This window comes from Mauremys mutica, chromosome 23, assembly GCF_020497125.1.
Source record: "Mauremys mutica isolate MM-2020 ecotype Southern chromosome 23, ASM2049712v1, whole genome shotgun sequence".
In the NCBI taxonomy this organism is placed as follows: Eukaryota; Metazoa; Chordata; order Testudines; family Geoemydidae; genus Mauremys; species Mauremys mutica.
The window spans coordinates 12,613,017-12,635,374 of record NC_059094.1 but is presented as its reverse complement, the minus strand read 5'-3'; the positions used below and the strand labels follow the sequence as shown (position 1 = coordinate 12,635,374).

The following is a 22,358-nucleotide window of genomic DNA, read 5'->3' as shown; positions in this document are numbered from 1 at the left end:
GCTGGGGCAAAGGTACACCCTGGCTTGGGCCCTCAGCCTTTTAAGTTCCCTCAGCTCACTCCATTTAAAGTAGCTGAGGCTTCTCAGCCAATCACAATGGAGCTGAGGCACTTTAACAGCCAATGGAATGCTTGCTGGAGCAACAGCCTCTCCCCCAGATGGAGCCGGGCTCTGTGGTAAACAAGTGGGAGGTGCTACCCGCCTGCCTGATGCATAGAGTAGCCAATAGACAGGGCAGACTCAACCAAAGACCCAATGACAAGTGAGGGAGGAGATAAGGGGCGGAGCTAATCATTGCCGTGCGTATAACGGTTGGCTGCGATTGGTTTATGACGCCTCCTCCCACTCCTGTAGTGACGGTTGGGCTGCTGCGGCGACCGTTGAGGCAAGGGGGCGTGGCCCGAGGGAGGCGGGTGTGCGGGGCGTGGTCTGTTTAGGGGGCGGGGCCAAGGGGAGAGCTGTCGCAGTGAGCGCGGAGCCGTGGTGGAGGCAACAGCAGCTGCAGCCGGTGTGTGTGTGTTGGGGGATCGGTTGCAGCCTGGCAGCAGGGGGGGGTTGGAAGAAGGGTCGATGCATTAGGCTAATAAAATGCAATTGCATTGAACCTCTGGTTGTTTGCTGGCCAGAGAAGTGGGGGGGGGGGTGAAGAGGGCTGCCTCCCCTGGAGACTGTAGCTGCCAGCAACCCTTTCTCTTAATTTAAGTGCATTGGGAGCAGCAAAGGGTATAAACACCCTGTGCTTCTATAGGCCCAGGTTGGGGTGACCAGACAGCAAGTGTGAAAAATCTGGACGGGGTGGGGTGGGGGTAATAGGAGCCAATATAAAAAAAGCCCCAAATATTGGGACTGTCCCTATAAAATCAGGACATCTGGCCACCCTAGCCCAGGTAATAGTGAGCTCTGGGAGGAGACTGCGATTTCTGAGCGGTTTGAGGACCCCCGGTGTCCGGGATCGGTCAGAGGGGTTGAGTGAACGGGGTCGGGAGCGCTGAACTGAATTGCACCAAGCGGATTGTGTTTGAGGAATTGCATTTCATAGCTACAGAGACAGCTACCGGGCTGCTCTTTTAACGGTCGCGTGGCTTGCACCGAGCTGAAAGTTGTGCCTCTCTCTTCTCTCTAGGGCAGAAAAGAAAAAAACGACTGGAAGGGGGGGAACCCCGCTGAGGATGAAATTTACCAGCAAGTGGAAATTAACTAGGATAGTTTTAGCAGGTGCAAGCGCTCTGGTTTCGCGAGGAAACTTGTTGTGTGGCAAGACTGGGGCGGGCTGGACGGTCTGCAGCCTGGAGCCCGTCGCCTGAGCAAAAGGCGATTCCTGCTTAGCAGGGGAGGCAGGGAGCAGCCCCTCCTCGTTTGCTTGCGCTTGGGCACTGTTCTTCCTGTGTTTTGTCTCAGTTGCTGCTCAGGCTGTGGAGCCTTCACCGCCCTCCTTGAAGGGGGCTTTCCGGCTACCCGAAGAGCCCGGGGAGGATGTGAAAGGTCGAGGAGCCAGGGAGCTGCTCACAAAAGAGAGACTTGAGGGGGAGAGGAGCTCAATGGGAGCCGGGAGACGTGAGGCGGCTGCCAGGGGGGCTGCGGACGCGCTCTGGGACAAAGGCAAGGAGCGTCCTGCGTGCAACAGCATTGCCTCGTGCTGAACGAGCCGCGGGTCGCCTCCCGCGGAAATGCTGCAGCGTGAATCCCCCTTCGCCTACCGAGCAGGGATCGCACCTCTCCGGACTCCTGTCTAGTCCCGGAGCCAGCCTGCAACCGGCCCCCCCCGGCCTGGGACAGGCGCAGAGCGCGGCCGGGGAGCTCACCCCATCCCCGCACTCCGCAGCGGCCCAGAGCGATGGATTTGCCGGCACCTTCATGCCAGAACGGGCGACTCTGACTCGCTGCCCAGCGCCCTGCCGACAGACGCCTGTGCGCGGGGAAGGGACCGGGCCGGCTGCGGCCGAGCATCCCAGCCTGCCAACTCCGCAACTCCGCTCCCAGCCCCTGGAGCCGGCGGCAGAGCCCAAGCGGTGGGCGGGTGACGCTCCTGTTGCCCCCTCTGCCCTGAGCGATCCACGTGTCAGCCCGTCTCGCTGCCGCCCCGGGAGAGTGGGGAGCCCCCGGGCAGCGCCGGGGCCCGTGTCCAGCCCGCTGCACTGACTCCGCTGGACCCCGGGGCGCCTCTCCTGCCTTTGCCGGGCACCCCCGGTGCCTGCAGCGCCTCCCGCCCCAGCTGGTGCCCCCTCCCCCGGCCGTGCCCATGCTGCTGCTGCGGAAGCTGCCGGGCATGCCGGGCTGGCCGGCGGCGCTGGGGCTGCGGCTGCCGCAGAAGTTCCTCTTTCTGCTCTTCCTCTCGGGCCTGCTCACCCTCTGCTTCGGGGCCCTCTTCCTGCTGCCCGACTCCTCCCGCTTCAAGCGCCTCTTCCTGCCCCGCCGCGCCGCCGCCGCCGCCGCCGGGGACGCCGACCTGCCCCGCAGCCCCCCGGCCGCCGCCGCCGCCGCCGAGCCCCGCCATGCCAGCCCCGCCGCCCCCCGCCGCCTCCGGGACAAGCTCCGCGCCGCGGCCCGGCTGGGCGCCCCCCCGGCCCACACCTCCGCCGGGGGCAGCAGGCAGCAGGTGCAGCCCGGGGAAGGGGGCGCCGAGGCGGGGACGGACTCGGCGCCCGCCGCCCCCCGCCAGACCCGAGCCCCGTTCCGCTTCGACTACGACAGATTCCGCAGCCGCCTTCGCCACCCGGTGCTGGGCAGACGCGGCGGCGACGAGCCCGAGACCCGCGCCCGCAGGCAGAAGATCAAAGAGGTAAAAAGGCTCCGCGGCTGCTCCTGCTTGTTCGGCTCCTCTCTCCTCCTTCCCCTCCTGCCAGTCTCCATCACTGGCCAGTCACTCCCTCATCCCTCCCCCGCGAGCCCCCAGTTCTCCGACCCCGGTGCTGCGTTTCCCTAGGTGGTCCCCTTCCACCCCCGTGTCCCCTCACTGACCCCTGCCATGTCTCTTTCCACCAGCCCTTTGCAAGCGTCCCTGTCTCCTCTCAGTTATTGTTCGTGTTATCCTAGCCTTCCCTAGCCTCTCTGCATGCTCCCTTTATCACCCAGGGCTCCTGGCTTTTCCACCCCCAGCCCTGCCACCTCTGTACCTCTCTCCCAATCCCTAAGGTTCGTGCGGACTCACAATGCCCCTTTCAACGGGGTGGTGTCTTTTTACCGTGCCCCCAAAGGCATGTGTTACTTACAATGTGACACAAGGCACATGTCTCTGCATTTCTACACACTCAACAGAGGAAATGCGTTGGGGTAGCCCAATAGGTCTGACTAGGAGCTGTGAGATGAAATAATACAAAGGGAAATTTCAGGTTGGCTATTTGGAAAAAACTTCCTAACGGTGGGGTGTATTATAACATTGTGGAATAGTCTCACCCCCGGGAAATAGTGGAAACCTGGTCACTTAAGATATTTAAAACGTGGAGTGGATAAAGCATTAGAAAATAATCAAACTTAGACTAGCCTGCGGGATGGACTGGCTGTGACCTACCAGGTCTTTCTGTCCCACCGACTTCTAGGTCCTCTGCATCTGTGAATCACTCTGGCATCTAGCTTAGGGAAGCAGGGATTCAGGACTTTTTACCTGGAAACAAAGGACCCAAATTCTGGCCTTGAGTTAGCCCCATACAGTACTGGTGATATCAGCGGGGTTACCCGGGTGTAACTGAGGGTAGAATTTGGCTTAATGCCTACAGTTTGTGCATAAAGCCTGGCTGCCTTGCAAACACTGCAGTGTAATCTGTGACCTAGTTAACCAAGGGCTATGGAATCAATGTAATATTAGATTGAATGTATCCCGTCTTTTGCCACGACTGATAAACTTGGAGCAAATCTTAGTAGATCAAAAATGCCAATAAATAAAACACACAGATTTAATGATGCAGAGTATTAATTTCCTGGTTTTGTTCCTTAGTAAAGCTGTAGGCATTTAGCAGGTACTTAAACAGCCCCAAGTTGAACAGAGAGGGAAATGAAAGGATAATGGGATAATATCAAGGTTGACAAGCCCTTGATGGAACCTACGGTTTAAAAATATACTTTTTTTTTAAGCTCTCCTTTTGGTTCTGAGAGTGCTGTCCTCAAAACAAAGGCTGCAGTACTGGTAAAATTCCAACTTCTCTGCCAGGCAGCCAGACACAACACACCCAGGGGTGCTAGGTTTCTTTATGATCCCAGGCATGACTGAACCATCCTTTCACTCTGCCTGCCTGCTGCACTGTTGTTAGCCAGCAGGGTATCAAAATATCCCAGCATCTTGCTCTCTCATACACTTTGAGGTAAGGATTCTTGTACATTTTGGTACCTTGTGGGCTCCCAGTGCCAAAGTACACTAGGACAACATGATGCACGCATGCAAAGCTAACATCAGTTGTTTTTAAAATAATTAGATGTGGCACTAGACCATTTATCTGTGTTTAATTTTTAATACAGGATTAATATTTAGCAGCCTGAACATATTCAGGCCTGAGTGCTTAGAATGTATTCATAATTAGTGCGCGATGGCAAAGTTAGGTATTCACGGGGTCAGAATTCATGAATGCAAGTTTCATGCCCAAGGATACTTTGAACAGCAGGGTACTTAATCATGAAAAGTGCTTGAACTAATTTTTCCCCCCTCTGTCCAAAAATGGAGCTAGAAGACAAAAGTGACTATACAAAACAGGAAGGGGATATTGCATGGACTTGTTAAGAAAAGGTTTTTTTAATTTTCAATAGAAGAGACACAAGGAAGGAAATGAAAAGGGGCGAAGAAAAAAAATTATATATAAAAAGGAAAGGAGAAAGGGTAATAAATGGTAAAGCGGAAACCAGCAAAGTCATGACACAGCATTTAGATTGTCAAAATACATTTCATTTGTACATTTCGTGGAAATGTGGGGTGAAGGTGAGTGGTGATAGCGGTGGCATTCTGCAGGGATGAGTGATCAAATTACTGCACATTCAGATGTATATGTTAGCTACAGGGCCCTGGATTTGACTGAGACATCATCTCTGGTCCTTGATGATGTCCCAGTCCCCTCTCTTTCTCCCAGAATTTCAGGCTACGCAATTTGCTAAAATCCACTCCAGATTGTTCTAGTTGTTCAATTCTTTTTTTCCCAGCTTCTTCTTACAGTGCACTGGGTGCGTTCTCCAGAACACAGGGAGGATAGGCTTGAAAAAAATTTTGGACACTGGTGAGCCGGAGGCCACGTGGCAGATGAGACAGAGAATTGGGACATCATCAAGGACTAGCAATGATGTCACAGTCAAATCCAGGACCTTCCCTTTCCTAGCATTGAAGGAAGGAGTGAAAGGCCTGCCAGGTTCTGTTCCTGGAACTCTGTTCAGGGGCTCCATCTTCTATTTCAGCTTTTATTATCATGATCTACATTGAAATCTGGTCATCTTTCAGGCCACTTTGGCTGCTGGCAGTTAGAGTTGTCTCCTTCCTCACACCTCAGAGCCTCTTGACAGTTGGGTGAGTCCCCAGCTTCTCGGCTGTTGCGAGGGTGATTGTGCGTGCGTGTGTTCTACTCATGTCTTTCCAGCCTCTTCCCCCTGTAAATGTATTGCTGGCCACAGGGTAAAACTGCCGACATCGGTGTCATTTTAACTGTGCTGCTGTTTGGGAAAACTCTGAGCAGCAGCAGGGGCACTGAAGCTGTTTGCAGATCCAGGAGTCACACCAGCAGTGAATCTAGTTCACTGTCTTGCAGTATTTGAATCATGTGCACAGTGTATCTTGCTTGCTGATGTTTTGACTCTCAAATTGGAATACAAGGGAGACTGCTGTTGGTGTTACTAATTAGAAGTAATTGCAGTATTGCAATGAACTTAGTTGGCTAGCATTTTTTCCCAATTAACGCCAAGCTGTAAACCTTAGCATAGTGCGCACGTTACAAAGGTTCTAATTTCTTCTTTTAATCCCAAAGTCAGTGAGCATCTCGTTCTTCAAAAAGAAAGCACCTGAATTGCACAGGCTTTTTACTGCAAAAGGTCAGTGTCACCTGGAGAATTGCCTAGGATGTACTGCTGTGTGTTACTTTTGACAGTTGAGTACAACAGGAGTTCTGACCTTTGGAGAAAATTGCGATAAAACCAAATCATAGCATTCCCAGTGCTACAGGTTAAGAAATCTAAAGAGCCTGGAATAATTCATCTCCTAAACTGAGCTCTGAAAAACATTAGTTGTATAACTGATCAATCATGCATGGTTTCAGGGAATAGTTAATTTTTAACATGTGCCACATACTGATTAATGTTCAAAGTCAAAATGTGGTTATAGTCAGAAAGTTACTGTAAAAACAACTCTGTGGGATTCCATATGTATTCTCTCTCAACAATTTTCAGATCAAGTTGCCTCAATTACAAGTCAGAATGATTCTCCCTCTCCCCTAACTCCCCAGCTGCCATCACTGAAAATTCAGCCTGGGATCTGGAAAAATCAGGCTGTGTGGTTTCTGCCTCTTGCATCATAAATGTTTTGCAATTTGAGTTTAGCTGACAGTTTTGCTGATGATGCATGAGGCAAAATAGAATGCCGCTTGCTCTCCTGTTGCTGCATTGGCTCTGCAGGTCTATATTGAGGGGGGACTTGGTGGGGCCTGAGACCAATGGAAAAGATATAGCTTTACCCTGAAGCGTCTTCAACCCAACCAAAGCAGCCATGTGCTAGCGCTTGAGACTGGGTACCAATAACTAACTAGAAACTGGCCATAAACAAAAGTGAAACTGACTAGCCTGCTTTCTCTCTCAAAGCTGTGGAAAAATCCAAACAGTAAACAAGCAGCATAAATAAAGGAAACTTACAGCGTCTTCAGGTTTAATAAACAAAGGCATTACTAGTAACTTAAGTAAGGAAATGTGTCTTGACCTCATATAAGAGAATGTGATCTTAACCTGACAATGTCCTTGTACCTGAGTTTTCAAGGCGTGCAGAGGGAATGTGTCAGAGTCAGGATCACAACCCAGGAGTTCCTTGCTCTTAATTCTGTACCTCTCTGATATATATTCAGTTTGTTTTTATTGGTAGTAATTAAAATGTATTTGCTTTCTATTGTAGCTCTTTTCATCATGGTTACTCCTTCTTTTCCCTCCTACTCACATTTACCTCACCTGACCTTCAGTTTGTCCTTTTTAACATAGTTCTAAATATGTATTTAATTTGACAGTTTTCTCCCATCCAGGTTCTTATTTTCAAGAGGCCATCCATATGGTTTCCCCCAGTTCCTCCAAACAAAGTCTTGCCATCACTGAAAATATTCGTTTTTTAATCTTTGTGACTAACAATGAGACCATCACCAAGTCACACCACTACAATACTGTATTTTCAGTTGTTGTAGTAATCATTTTCAGATATAACATATGGCTGAACAGCAGACAACTATCAAGGTAGATCCATTTTTAAACAGCTATTTTGGCAGTTTACTTCTAGCGGCTGATTTACAAGAGTTAGAAACATTAGATTACGTCCTCAACTTCCATGGAAAGTCAGTGGTGTTGGGTGCCTAATTCCCTTAGATGCTTTTGAAAATCCTACCCAGTAATCCATTTGTGGATAAAACACAACGGGTGCATTACAGGTAGCTACCCAGTAAGTGTCCTGTCTGAAAAAGTGCCTCAACCCTGACCCCTGGTGGGAGAGGAGAGTTCAGTTCACATGTTCACTCAGTCCTTGGTGGCTCTGCAGACATGACCAGTGAGGCCGGTAATAGTAATGATGGTATTTGATGTATACTGAGCCACTAAGAACTGGACTGAGACCACCAACTTGAGTAACATAGAGCTCCTCACAGTTGTTGGTTTTAGCTTACAACTGGCCTGACAGTGAAATACCCCATATCCCATGATCAGTTCTGGAGACAATTCCTCTGCCAATCCTGAATGTCTTAGCCCCTCTCTCTCCATATTCTTCTGTGTGGTGCAATTACTTCTTCCTAAATCTGAGGGCAGCCCTAAAACTAAATGCCACGTACTGTCCGTTCTAGTGCTTTCATAGTGCCAATAGCAACTCCAGATGGAAATGTACTTTTCTGAACCCATCTGTCTAGCTTGAACTCAGATAATTTAGTCCTTTGTGGTGGTCAACCGTTAGTCAAGTACCTTGTAAGAGAGGGACACGGGAAACTGATTAAAGAGAAAACTGCTATAGTAAAACTCTTGATAGTGAAATAGAATGAAGATTCCAAACTGTTTCAGTATATTGTGATCAAATCATAATTCCAGCTGTAGAGGAAAAATAGCTTTGCTATGAGAGGGTCCTGCCGTGTTTTGGAATTCTAGCTGGGTCAAGGTCTGCTGAGATGTTCCTTTATATTGCGTTCTCTTTTCTCATGCCTTATTTACTGAACCTTTCAAAAGGCACTGTACTGAGAATTCCCCAAATGGTGCGTACAGTATATTTTGTGCTTCACTAGTCTCTGGTGGATTCGTGCAAACAAAATTTAGCCCTAACCTGTGTATGATGAGACTGTGAATTCCTCATTCAGCACAAATGGTGTATGGTTAACTGTATTAAACATATATTTGCACCATTGGTGCGTATGGTTAATTGACTAACAATATTTGTCCTATTGATGTGATGTATGAATACAGAAAATATTTTTACCTCTGTAACCCATTCTACAGTACAGTATTCTTCAAGATCCTAATGGTATAGGAGTACCCACTAGTGTTGCTACAGTTAAGGTTATTTCTGCATTTCAGGGGATTATAGCTGTCAGTAAATGTCTGCTCTTGGCTACAGAATCAAACACTGAGAGCTCTTTTTACGAAACAACTACATTTGATGTAAAGCTGATTTGTAAACTGTTGCTTAAAGACAGTGCCCTGTTCGTACACAAGCAAAATTGCTAGAGCGTGGACCTCTCCAGACAGATTACAGATAATGACTGAACACAAGCTCTGGACGTGGTTAAACAGGTTTCCAGGATGCATACAAGTCTGTTATGCACAGGGCCCTACATTGCTGAATTAGTTCAGTAAACACATGGAAACTCATTGGGTTGCCTCAAATACAAAGACAAGAAGGATGGAGCAGTATAGTTAGATAATGGCTTCGCCTCATCTGTAACACTTTACCATATATTTAATCACTTAAATCTTCTCAATAATTGTGTGTCACAAATATTTGCTCAAACATGGGATCTTATCCAACTTGACTCATTCCCTGTGCAAAATATTTATAGGTTCTTGATTAATCTTGTAATCAACAATTAAATCTGCTCCCTTACTGGGAGGATTATTTCCGTTTGTTCTTTCATTTTGCTTCTTTGCAAGAGTTTACAGGAAACACTTTTCTTACTCTTTACATTTTAAATATGTATCTAATCCTTAAAATTAGCTTGTTCTTAAATTAAAGGAATGAAGGATGGGAAGAAAATACATTTTATAATCTTAGACGGGTCTGCGCTTTTGCTTCTAAACCTAACGTTTACATGCAGTTGTCTAAATAATGTGAACTATTCACTGTTTTATTGTAGGGAGAAGGGAAATCTTGTATTTTGAATTTTATTGTATTTTTAAACTTAAAAAAGCAATGACTATATAGATCCAACAAGTACCTTAGCATTGTAGACGACTTTTTTGTGTGTGGAGTTGACATGCACCCATAATTGTTGCCTGAGCTTATATAGTTTATTGTATGATACAATATTCTGGAAGGGCTCCAAAGGCGCTGTCATGGCGTGTTGTATCATTGATCTGTACATAATGGGTATATTGTGCATGATGGACCTAACACAAACTCAGGGAAGGAGGCACAGTGGGAACAGAGGAGGATTGGATAATGTTAATTATTAGACCTTCACATATTTATTGGAGACACACATCATGTCCTATTAAGGACAACAGAACACTGGGCTCTGGGTTCCATTTGTGGCTACAGATTCACTTTGTGGGCTTAGGCAAGTAATAAAAGGACATTATTGGATTAAATATGGCCTCAAATTTAGATATTTTTTTTGGTAAAAATAAGCTTTTAATAAACTTTTACATAACCTGTTATGCTAGATATTTCTATTTTTAAATGTTGAATGTAAACACTACCAAAACATTTCCCTTGTAGTTTTTAACCCAAACAATGCAAATATTGTTCTAATATAACAGAACCAAAAGGTGAAATTTACTAAAAATAGGAGTGAAATGGACTACGTCATCTTCATTGTCCACCCTGAAAGACATGGCAAAAGGAAACGGCAGAAATGGTGAAAAGTAGTTTAAAAAAATATTTCAGTGTTAACCTGAACAACCTGTGGCATTAGCTGCATAAAGAATCAAATCTTTAAAAATATAATATTTTACTCTTAACTTCTCTAGCTTAGGATGTCCGTCTATGAAATGGGTATTACTGTACTTACCTAATTTAGCTAGTGTGAGGCATAACTAATGCTTCCAAAGCACTTCGAGTTCCTTGGGGAGCTTTATAAGTGCAAATTATTTTTCGAGACTGTTCTAAACCAAAAAGTTCTTTACTGCTTTCCCTCTGCATACATTTATCTTGAAAGCTGAAACAAGGAGCCCCTTGCATTGTAACCAAGCTGTGTACTTGAGTCAGTGGAGAGGACTAAAGGGGATTAAAAAGAAAAGCAAACAGAAGTCCCACTAAAAATAATTCTTAGTTGCTTATTTGAGTTAATTGTTTTTTTTCTGTGTGAGATTGACTGGGAGCCAGGAATTCATTAGTTCTAATCCTGCCTTTGACATTTCCACTCTCTGGTCTTGGATGCGTCACTTAACCTTTCTGTTCTTCAGATCATTATATGGTAGAATGGGGATAATCATAAGAGCATTGTGAAGAATAATTTGTGCAGAAGGCGTGGAAAATGCTATAGCAGCGCAACTGAGCGTGCTTTACATTTTCAGAGTGCTGTACAAACGCTAACTTGCTATAACAACGTTATCTTTGGTATTCTGTAGGAAATGTCAGGTTTTTAAGTACCCTGTCTTGTTTCAATTGAAGTCAATGAAAAACTCCCGTTGACTCCGTTGGGGGCAGGTGAGGTCCTAAATGCTTGTCAGTACTGAGAATTGAAGCCATGTTCGTATCTTTCTAGAGTGCAGTGTTTTAAACCAGCGTTCTTGCTATAATTGTGTTAACATGATTTCCCTGGGCAGTGAAGAAAGTGCATAGCTGTGTACTTTAGAAAGTAACAAAAAGACAATTATCATGCTGTAGTGCCTGCTCAGACTTATTTCTACCTTAATGCCACATGTATAAGTCAGCCCAGCTAGCTGATAAAAAGTCTCCAATAGAAGTACTGGGGTGTTTTCAATTCTCCAGTTCCTCATCAGAAGCCCCCATCTCAAATTTTAGTGCTGGCAGTCCTGAGTTGAGGAACAAATTCTTCTGGAGTTCTGAAAATAGAAATTTACGCTTCACAGCTATTTTAAGATGCGCTAGCTATACCCAGGCAAATCCCCAGCTAACTTTTCTGATGCTGCTTAACCATCTCAAAAGCCTTCCTCCAGCAATGAAACCAGGACGTGATTCTCCAATTCCTAAACATCGTGGTTGCTTTGCACCATGCACCCATCAGACCTCTGTGCTGGGTGGAATTACATGTAACCAGCATGTTGCTCCTCTGATATATATATTATTCCATTCTCTATGGTGGATTGGTTCAAACTATATATTTTTGAAAGGGTTATTGATCTCCAATAAATTCTCCATAAGATGCAGGAAAAAGTCCTAGAGACCTTCTCTTCTTCCCATTCCTTACTCTCTGGTTTTCCAAAATGTAAGGACAGGAAAAATTTAAGCTGAATATTAGGAGGGATATTCCTAAAAGTTAGATTTGAAATAGATTTCCACCCCTTCTTTTGGGAATCTGTTGACTGGGTTGTTTAAAACAAGAATAGAAAGAGCATTCGAAAATGTATTGTGGGAGACAATTCTACTGGCAGGGACATGGACTCACTGACCTAAAGGTCGCTTCTGTCTCTGATTTCTATGAATCCTTATGTTTGTTTGCCTTAGTTTATTACCCATGTAATCTAACTTGCTTTTCATAGCTTTCGTCTTTCAGAAGTTCATTAATCATTGTAGTGTGATGACCGTCTAATGCAGTGTTGGAATGATGCCAGGGCCAACCCTTGGTACCTCTCATGAGGGGAGGTCAGACTGAATGAAAGCAAGTCCCCTTAGTTCTGGCAGCTGAATTCTAACACTGTTCTAACATCCACTCCACATGCTTTATTTTTTATTAAAGATCCAGTATTTGAAAGCCGATTTCTCTGATTTATTGTTGACCGAGAGACTCCTGGAGGAGTTTATCAGCCTCTGGCTAATACATTTGTTACTGTGCTCCAAGTATTTCTTAACACTTTCCTTGAGTGACAACTCAAACACTGGACTCTGGGACGGCTGCAGGATAACTTACTTGTATTCTTTGTGGGATCATTTTCTTGTATCTGTTACTGACTAGTACCTGTGATAAACTGTCAGATTACTCCTTGCTGACTGGTTAATGCTTGAGAATTGCTCCTTCCCCCTCTTCAAACGTTCAAATCACAACCAATTCTTGAAAGGGAGGGGACAGCAATGCTCCAGTCAATGCCTTCAAGCAAAAACTATAAAAACAGATGGGCTAGCAGGTGAACCAGCAAGAAATCATTAAACTAAAGCTCATCCTCCAGATCACTCATATTAAGTATTTAGGATCTGGCTGAAGCACACGGGATACACCTGACTGTTTCAGGCCCATACTGGATCAGAAGTCATGGGCTGTTCTGGGTTCTTCTCGCCCCACACTCCAGCATTTGGACTGGAGGCCAGGTGACTTCACCTCAGATGTTCCCTCCTTCTCCTTATATCGAACAGGAGCAGAGGGGAGGCAACTTGTTGCCTGTATTTTCCCTTCTTTCCTTCCCCTCAACTATCTCACCTGCTTGCACCTCTGTGTGTTTTGAGGCCATTGTTGATCCCATCCAAGAGCCAGAAGCAATTAACTTTTTCCCTCCGATGGGGAAAGGGAAAATTAAGATGCCCAGTTCTAAAACAAAAGGGATGATCAACATAGATCATCAAACAGTTGGCTAATAAATATAATAATAAGTCCTGCGTTTACAGGCTAAGACCATGTTCTTAGTACCAGAAGCACTCAGTGTAAAGGAACAGGAGTACTCGTGTCACCTTAGAGACTAACAAATTTATTTCAGCATTTATTTCAGTGTAAAGGAAGATTCTGGGTCTCCTGCTTCCATGGGTTTCATGGAGGGAACATGTCTAGCTTTGCAGATGTTAACCCTCTGAGTGACCTGTAGGCCAGTTACAAGTCTGTTGAGCATGCTTTTCAGGACAGTCTCAGGTACTTCAGGGGCCCTGGGCTGTTCCATCCAGTATCGTCCTAACTGTAGTTCAAGAAGGAACTCCTTCCCTGTAATTTATAGCTCTAGTTCTAAGCCGTGTACCTCCAGCGCTTACTGTTGGAAACCCTGTGATAAACTAGGACTCTCCTGTGGTTATTCCAGTCAGTGGGCTTAATTTCCTGAACCAAGCAGCCCAGCCAGCAATTTTTTGTTTCATTCAATAGCAGTGCCCTGAGCAATGCTGCAGTGAGAGGACCATAGCTCTCTGGTTGCATGTTACGTTACTGTGATCTGGTTTAGTTAAAGCTAGAGAGGCCTGTCAGGACTCATCTGGTCTGAGGCCAGACAGACATTACTTACTTGCCTCAGGATGGCTTGATGACAGACTTGTGCATGGAGGCTCCAAGGGCCATGCTCTGTTTCTTCTTCACCACTTACGTTCAGTACCTTGGGAGTGTTCCTGCTGGGATTCTGCGGCTGAGGCAAAAGACCACAGTCTCCTGCTCCCTCTGTGTTGTTTCTTTAGGATGTTTCTTCTGTGTCTTATACACAAGTGTTAAGTAGTTAGGCCTGATAAGTTTTAGGAGGCATAATTTCCCCTACCCATTTTTTGTTTTTAAACGAAGAAAAAATTCCTCGGCATTTGCCTTTTCTTGTATCTTGCTGCTTTGTCCTTCAGGACATCTCCGGGGCTTCTTCCTCTCCAAAAGTGAAACTCCTCAGGGATGTCTTTAGGGAAGGGGAAATTTCTTACCTTGTAATAATGCATTTCTGAAAAAAAAATCATCCTGCAAGATACTCATCCACCTTTGCTCGATTTTTAATGTGCTTTGATGAGGAGGTGAAGTATTCTAGGCTTACCCCCTAAGTGATTGTCTGTTGTTCATCTGGGGTGTTGGTCACGTTAGAGAAAGAACATTTGGTATTTTTGGTGTGTAGTTAGAGACTTAAGAAGTGCAAAGCAAGAAGTCTTCTTAAGTCAGAGTCTTTAAGGAAGCCTATAGGTACATCACAGGGCCAAATATCTTAAAGCTGTGGGAATTTCCAGAATGACTTATGCTTCAGGCACAATACCCAGGAGTGATATACTCTTGCAGGATGCTTTCAGAAAAGCACAATTACAAGGTAAGTAATTTCCTCTCTTTATTTTATTCAAAGCATGCGGGAATACCAGTGACTAGTAGCTAAGGGCTAGCACCACGCTAAACAATTCATAGTTAAAAGCATTTGACAAATCTAAATAATAAAGCAGTCTCTGAAGTTTATCACTCTGCCTCTTGAGTCTGTCTCAGATCCCCGGCATGTGCAGCCCCCCCTTCTGCACCCCATCTCAATAGCTGTAAAAAGGGTTATTTTATGCAGCCGCAGTACTTTGCAAACATCTTCTAATTTGCAACTATGCCAGTAAAAAGAATAGGAGGACTTGTGGCACCTTAGAGACTAACAAATTTATTTCAGCATAAGCTTTCGTGGGCTACAGCCCACTTCTTCGGATGCGAGGTATAGCCCACAAAAGCTTATACTGAAATAAATTTGTTAGTCTCTAAGGTGCCACAAGTACTCCTGTTCTTTTTGCGGATACAGACTAACACGGCTGCTACTCTGAAACCTGTCATTATGCCAGTAAAATTAGTTTTTAAAAAGTGAAAGTCCTCTATAAAATTTGGGCTGTTCGGTTAATGATTTGAACCGTTCTGCAGATATAGGGGGAAGTAACTTCTGTACATTTCAAAGTGCTTTATAAACTGCAGCTGGTGTAGGGGCTCTTGAAACCACCCCGATGGTGAAGTAGAGCACTGATGGGAGTAGCTCTTTCCAATATCGGGTGTGCTGGGTTTTTGTTGACTTTGCAGCGTGTCTGTGTGTGTTCACGCACAACAGCCTCTTCAAGCATTTTTACCATATGTTATACAGATGTATTTACAACCGTAAGGCCAATTTAACAAAATGTATTTTTGTGGGAATCGTGGGGGGATAATTTCTATACACTTCCTAAATGCATATGAGTGACCCCAAATCCGTGAGAATCCAGCACGTTTGGTTCAAATTCTGTGCTAAAGTAAGTATGTTGTATGTGGTGGTGGTGTGAAGGCAGCATTCAGCAAGCAACAAAAACCAAAATCAACATTCTTTTATAATGTCTTCATAACATAGTGGTTGCTGAAAGGGATAATTATCCAACCTTTCAGTAACTATAACCGAGGAACTAATTATCACCCTGGTGGTTTTTAATTTTTTTCTTATGAAGGAATAGGCAGAGAAATTTCTCCTTGTCCTGAGTTTCTCTTGTCTTCTCCCAGTCATTCATATTCTGCATGTTGTTTGGCAAGAAATCTTCAGCTTCATCTGCATCACAGAAGCTATAGTTAGGCCTGATCTTAGCAGCTGACCCTAATTTTTGCAGCGGGCTGAATTACCATTTGAGCACCAGTCTGCGAAAGAAATCGGCCCTCCAGTTTAATAGGATCACTTCTTCCAGGTCTGTGCAAATTGGGAACACGTAAAGCCTCTTGTGAAAGTTCTCTAAACCTTATGACAGCAAGTACAAGTACCTGAACAGTAGCAAGAGGTAATAAGCAAAGGAAAGGACCATTGCTTTTATTCCTGCTGCTTTTGTGCTGAAACAGTGTTGGTCATGCACTGGAATCTGGTATGCTTGATCACTTACAGAAGCTTGAAACAAATAAGGTTTCCTTCTTCCTTTTGCTGTCCTGGAGAGACCTAGAACACAAATACTTTTACACCACTGCCTCGATATAACGCGACCCGCTATAACACGAATTCGGATATAACGCGGTAAAGCAGCGCTCCGGTGGATCAAAGCAAGTTCGATATAACGTGGCTTCACCTATAACACGTTAAGATTTTTTGGCTCCCGAGGACAGCGTTATATCGAGATAGAGATGTACTTCTAATAGAATCCTCAGTAAGCTTCAGTTGGAGTAAGCGAGGGAGACCCTTAATGTAGCTGTCCCCCTCCTCAAGGATTAACGTACTCAGTTTGCCCTAGACTCAGCTTCATTCTCAAAAATCCATTGTCATCCTTTTGCAACCTGCTGTTTCATTAAGAAACTTTAACTGCAAAATCAACCACTGTTGCTGAGATGTTTCCTAATATAGAAGCAGCAGGACCCAGTGGGACTTAATGCCCCATCTAAAGATTTTTTTTTCCTTTTGATACAGTTAAACCCAGTTGTGTTTGGAATTTAATTAGGAGTTAGTTTAATTGTGTTTTGAGAAGTGTTCTCTTCGTCTTCAGCTTTCCTCGCAGGGGACGGTGAGTCAGGAGGACTCCTGGGTTTTGTTTCTGGCTTTTTTACTGATTTGGTACATGACATTGGGCAACTGAACGGTGTAGGCTTCTGTTTCCCTGTTTGTAAAATGGGAAGAATACTTGTCTCTCTCTCATGAATGAGGTAGGGCTTAGTTTAAATATCTGCAAAGTCCCTTTTAAGTTATGAGCTGAGTATTATTACCCCTCTGCGCCTAGTCTTCTCCTTTGTGCATGGAGATATTTGCCTGTCTCAGTAGAAGTAGGGGAGTGGAGGTGAAGCTCAGTTTAATGGTTTGTAAAGTGCTTTGAGGTCCTCAGCTGAAAGGTGCTCTAAAGTTAAGGTTTCATAGCAAATCTGGAGCTACCTGTGGCTTCACTATATCGTGTGTATCAGCCAGTCAGAATATGACAGCAGCAGGAGGGATAGAATTTGGATCTTTCTGCGGCAGAAGTGCAAACCCCTATCATCTAAACGAAAGGAGAACCTCAATTAGCAATTAGAGCTGTATAGGACATAGGATACAGTTGATCATTTGATACAGTCCAGGGTAAACATTCACCTCGGCTAGTTCATGATGGTGGAATTGTTGTTGAATTGGTTTATCTTACGTGTGAATCCAAACTCAAGAACTTGGTATCAGCCCTTGTCATGAGGCATGTTCACCACTGGAGCGCCCCTTGGCATCAGGGGTCTGAGTCTCTTGCGGGTCACCTGCCTTTCTGCACAACTCAGCCTTCCAGTTGAGAAGCAGCTAAATCCGATCTGTCAGGCAACAGAAACTCACCCTAATGTCTAAAAGTCTCTCAACCAGTCTGCCCTTCTTCTGGGCTCCATCTTCAGTTTTCCTCTTTGCCGCTCTGTAACCTTCTCTGCAGATCCGGCCTCGAGATCTGGCCCCTCAGACTGCATCTGTCTAGGGTGCATGTTTTCCTGCAGCTTCTGGCTCAGGTCACCTCTGGTTCCTCCCTTCAGAGTGAATGCTCTCCCCTTTTATAAGGGCCAGATGTCCATTAAGTTATCACCTGATGCCTCCCAGTCCTGCCCCTCTGGCTGAGAAGCAACTCATTAGGTACATCTGTTGTACCTGTGTTGTAATTAACTGGCTATCAACCCCTGTCCGGCCCACGATCTCACCCCCTCACAGCCCTGCTTTTGCTTATGCAAAGTTAACTCTCTAATGAATTCATTTGGTGCTTCCAGTTGTAAGATTTTTCCAGCTGTAGAGTCCAGCTGCAATTTTTGCCTTGTTTGTGTTTCCTGTTCAGTAGAGATGAAAATGGTGGGAAAAAATCTCTAATATAAGTAGCTTGACGATGCACCCTAAAGACTCTGCAACAAAAGTCCTAGGCAGAAAGCTCTTCACTGACATTATTGGTTTTGTTTTATAGATAATAAAGGTACATGTAGCAAATGATTTACAGTATCTACTTACTTTGATTTATTAGCAGACATTATCTGCTGGTGTATTTACACTTCAGCGGCAGATTTGGGAAAGTGTCAAGTTTCAGCTTTAAAACCCATTTCAAAGCACTCAAGGGCATGGGAATGGCTCAAGATTCTGGGCATGGCTATGTGATTTCGTGCTCAGTGATTGAGGAAGAATCAGCCGGATCATTCCAGAAGTGTCTATAAAATACTTGAGGCTTTCCCAAACATTGGGTGTCTTTCCAAAAAATACCTTGCAGATTCAGTCACCGGGTACTGGGCTTCATGTAGGAATTTGCGGGGTGAAATTCCATGGCTTATGTTATGCAGGAGGCTGGATAGATAATTGCAGCGGTGCCTTCTTTCCTTAACATACGTGAACAAATGCTATAATCCCAGGTGTTAACTTGTCGTAGATAAACTATTTGACTAGGGGTGTATCACTCTCTTGATATGATAGCATAATAATCCATACATTACCAATCAAGGACCCCATTATGCTAAGCACCTGTCTCTGCATTGACTCCCAGTGGAGTCCAGCTGCATCTGAATTAAGTTTTGAGTTGTAATCCTGACTCCGCCACTGACTTCTTGAGTAATGTTGGACAAGGTCCCTTCCCTCTCGGCCTGCTTTTTCCTCACCTGTAAAAGCTTTGAGATAATGATTTTTACTTTGTTGAATATTGAGGATTAATTCCTTTCGTGTTACTTACATTTGAACATGCAGAATGCTATTCAAATTCAGTTTAATAGTAGTAGTTCATTTTTATTTGTTATACTTCAACACCCCTGTGAAATAATGATTAGCTCTGTGTTTTAGATAGGTAAACTGAGGCACAGAGGAGTTAGTGGAAGAGTCGAGAATGGATTTTTCCACTGACATCAGTGGCAACAAGATTTCCCATCAGGAGTTCAAACTTCCATTCCCAGTTCTAATCCCGGGTACTCACCTCCTCAGTGCCAATAAAGATGAATGCAGTTTTTGTTAAAGTTAGTTAAATAAGAAAAGATCCAACTAATGACTAGAGAAATGACACACATTATGCTTGTCAGGAGCTCAAAGGCCTATTAAATGAAAATATCCATTCTCTTTGTGTTTTATTCAAGATTAGAAGCTAACATGACTGCTTTAAAACAGGTTAGCCAGGGTGTCTCTAAATTGCTCATGTTCCTGTTGGGATCTATTGGATTTACAGTAATCTTTAATTATAAAATGTAATTACTTTAGAATGGATTATCAGTGTTGCTGTCCATTTCTGCATGTTGCCTAGTAACTTCTTCGTGTGCTGTAGCAGTGTCTGTTCTGCTAGTTACAGGCTTTTATAATCACGAAATAAAGGCCTGTGGTTATTAGTGCCTGGTTAAATGAAACCTGGTAGCCAAGTGCCAAAACATTTAGCAATAAAAATATGATGTAGAATGACTTCTAAGCAGGGCCGGTGCAAGGATGTTTCGCACCCTAGGCACCTTCCACCTTGTGCCCTCCCCCATCCCTGAACTCCTGCCCTGAGGTGTCCTCTCCCCCCCCCCGCAGCAGCTCCCCCCCTCCACCCTGAGGCGCCCCCCCACGGCAGCTCTCCACCCTTTGCCCTGAGGCACCCCCCCGCCCCAGCTCACCCCTGCCCCGCCTCCTCCCCGAGCACGCCGTGGCTGCTTCACTTCTCCCGCCTCCCAGGCTTGCGGCGCCAATCAGCTTAGACGCCGCAAGCCTGGGAGGCGGGAGAAGTGAAGCAGCCACGGCGTGCTCGGGGAGGAGGCGGGGCAGGGGTGAGCTGGGGCGGGGGGTTCCCCTGTGTGCCACACACCCCCTTACTTGCTGCAGGTGGCCCTCCCCGCGCTCCCCTACCTCAGCTACCTCCGCCTACATGCCGGTGGCGACTGGTGTGGCCGAAGATCCGGACGCCACAGTTGCTGCCGAAGAAAATGCCGCCCCCCAAATGCCAGTGCCCTAGGCGACCGCCTAAGTTGCCTAAATGGTTGCACCGGCCCTGCTTCTAAAGACGCTTTCAAAAGAAGTAGGTCTGAAAGTGACCCAGCAGGACAATGGCTCGGTGGTAAAGCTTTTTAATTTGAGTCCATCATTGAATTCTTCACTGGGGTTTGTGTGTATATATAACTGAGGGCCTGATACTAATCTTGCACCAGTTTACACTGGTACAGCTCACTTTGGTGAAATTACTCCTGCTTTACACCAGTGTAAACAAGTGAGATTAGGATAAGGTCTCACCCCTGTCTTTTACGCTTACCGTGAGACACTGACAGCAAGTTACACCTTTTAGTACATAGTTTTGTCAGGAAAACTATTTGTTGCAGGGTGGGAAAAATATACCACAATGTACTGCAGGTAAGAAATCTGCAATAGGAACGGGAGGTAATTTCAGTGACCTAAAAGGTTGGCGGCAGACAAAGTCAGGTTTTGTCTGATGTGATCTACCAGGCTCGAGGCAGAAAAGGTCAGGTCCTATCTGATACTGCCACTGATCTTCACCAAAAAGACAAAGAGGGAAAAACCTACCAGTTTTGAGTAGCAAAACAGTGGGAAGCTTCTGTTAATAATAATTTAAAAAACAAGCACCAACAAAAAGAATTGCTGTTGGAAAATCCCAACTTGGAATTTTGTAGGTAGTGTGATCGTTTAAATGTTTTACAGGGCGCTGATGGGTAAGGATTTTTTTTAACAGCAAAGGAGCCATGAAAGTGGTTATCTTGTAAAGATAATTGCTTTGTATAATGTTCATGGGAAGCTCTTGAAATGGACTGATTGGTTGGCATATTTAAATTTCATCTCTTAGGCATTTACTAATTATCCTAGCCTAGATGGATAAAACTAATCAAATAGCTGTTTGGAAATGCTCTGCATTTCAAAATCATACAGGGCTGACATGAGGAGGCAAATGCGAGTTTGATTTCTCGCTGATCCTCTCTGCTTTTACAAGCAGGTTTAACCCAGGGTTTTTAATTAGTTAAATACTGCATATATTACATCACATCTGAAGTATTGGGCATGCCCATTGCCATGGTAGAATATTTCTTTGGTAAAACATTTCTTTGGTGAAGTTTTTATCTTGGACCCTGTTTCTTCATCATATACCCTGAGGGTTCTGCTTCTGCGTGTTAGCAAGCTGCCTAGCTCACACAACTGGCCGATTGCTTTTATTGTATAAAGTTCTGGTTATTGGCCGCCTTCTTTCCCTGCCACGATACCATTTGGAAGCCAGAGCCTGACTTTTCACGTATGTTGAGTGCCCTCAACTGCATTTGAAGTTGGCGAACCTACACTCTCAACAGTTCTGAAAATCAAGCTTCCTAATACTTAGGGAATCGCAAATGACACTTGTCCAGTGTGTTCTGTGATATCCAGTCATGGACTGGAGCCATAAAAGCACTGCTAGAGCAAGGAACCAATGAAAGCTTGACCTGGTAGGATTTTTAATAGAACTTCATTGTTAATTTGAGCGGGGCAGTGCTGGGGTGGGGGCTTGCAAGGGCTATAGCCACCCCAAAATTTGCCTTAGGCCTCCTACCCGCCCCCGTAGCCGCCTCATAGCAGAAGTAAGCCTGGGCAGCGGGTTGGGGTGCCCAAGAACAGCCCCCAGCCCATGTCCCCACCCACTGGGGCGGTGGAGGGTCTGGGGCTCCCCACAGCAGCCTGGACTGACTCACTCCAGCCCGGGTTCCTGGGCCCCACCTCCAGCGGTTGCATGCTGCTCCCCAAGGGCTCTGCCAGCCCCAGAGCTGGGGCCTCCCACCTGGGCAGCTCTTGCCAGCTGCGAGCAGTCAGCCCCACACTGCCTGGCTCCAGCTTCCGGCCTCGGACGTGGCAACGGGGCGTGGCCACAGAGGGGATGGAACCATGGAGGTGTGGGGCCTTGTGTCAAGGGGGGGCACAGCCCCCCCAATTTTCTGTCTGGTCAATCTTGCCCCCCCCACCAGTTGGCACTACCCCTGAATTTGATTCACTAAATAAACAGGCACAAAGTGCTGTGTTGGTCAGATATGCAAATTCTTACTGAGTCAAGACTTGCCAAAGAAATTAAAGGGAGGGAGCGAATCAGAGAAAATATGGTAACAATGTAGGTGCCGCCACGGTATCTTTGTTCAGCTTCAGCAGAATTAGAAGCGGGTGACGTGTCAGTATAAATATTAAATACTTGTAATATATCTTGCTGCAGTATTTAAAGGACCATTGTCCAGAAAAAATTGACCCACCATTTTCAAAATAGCTGTTATAAAACCTACATCTAATAAAAATGTCGCCTCACAGTTAAGAAAAAATGCAATGAAAACAGGTCTGACAGGCTTTCCCCTGCGATGTTTGAAACCCAAATACTGCAGCGTTAGGAACCTGCA

The 22,358-nt window shown here is 45.4% G+C and overlaps 1 protein-coding gene across 1 annotated transcript in view; it reads left to right on the top strand.

Annotated features, from left to right (window-relative positions):
* The first annotated feature begins 410 nt into the window (after positions 1 to 410).
* MAN1C1 (mannosidase alpha class 1C member 1) overlaps positions 411 to 22,358 on the top strand; it is an 85,182-nt gene continuing 63,234 nt past the window's right edge. Inside the window, exons 1-2 of the mRNA XM_044997676.1 lie at positions 411 to 508; positions 1,124 to 2,779. Coding sequence (XP_044853611.1) covers positions 2,240 to 2,779 — 540 coding nt within the window. The 5' untranslated portion in view covers positions 411 to 508; positions 1,124 to 2,239. The remainder of the gene's footprint in view (positions 509 to 1,123; positions 2,780 to 22,358) is intronic.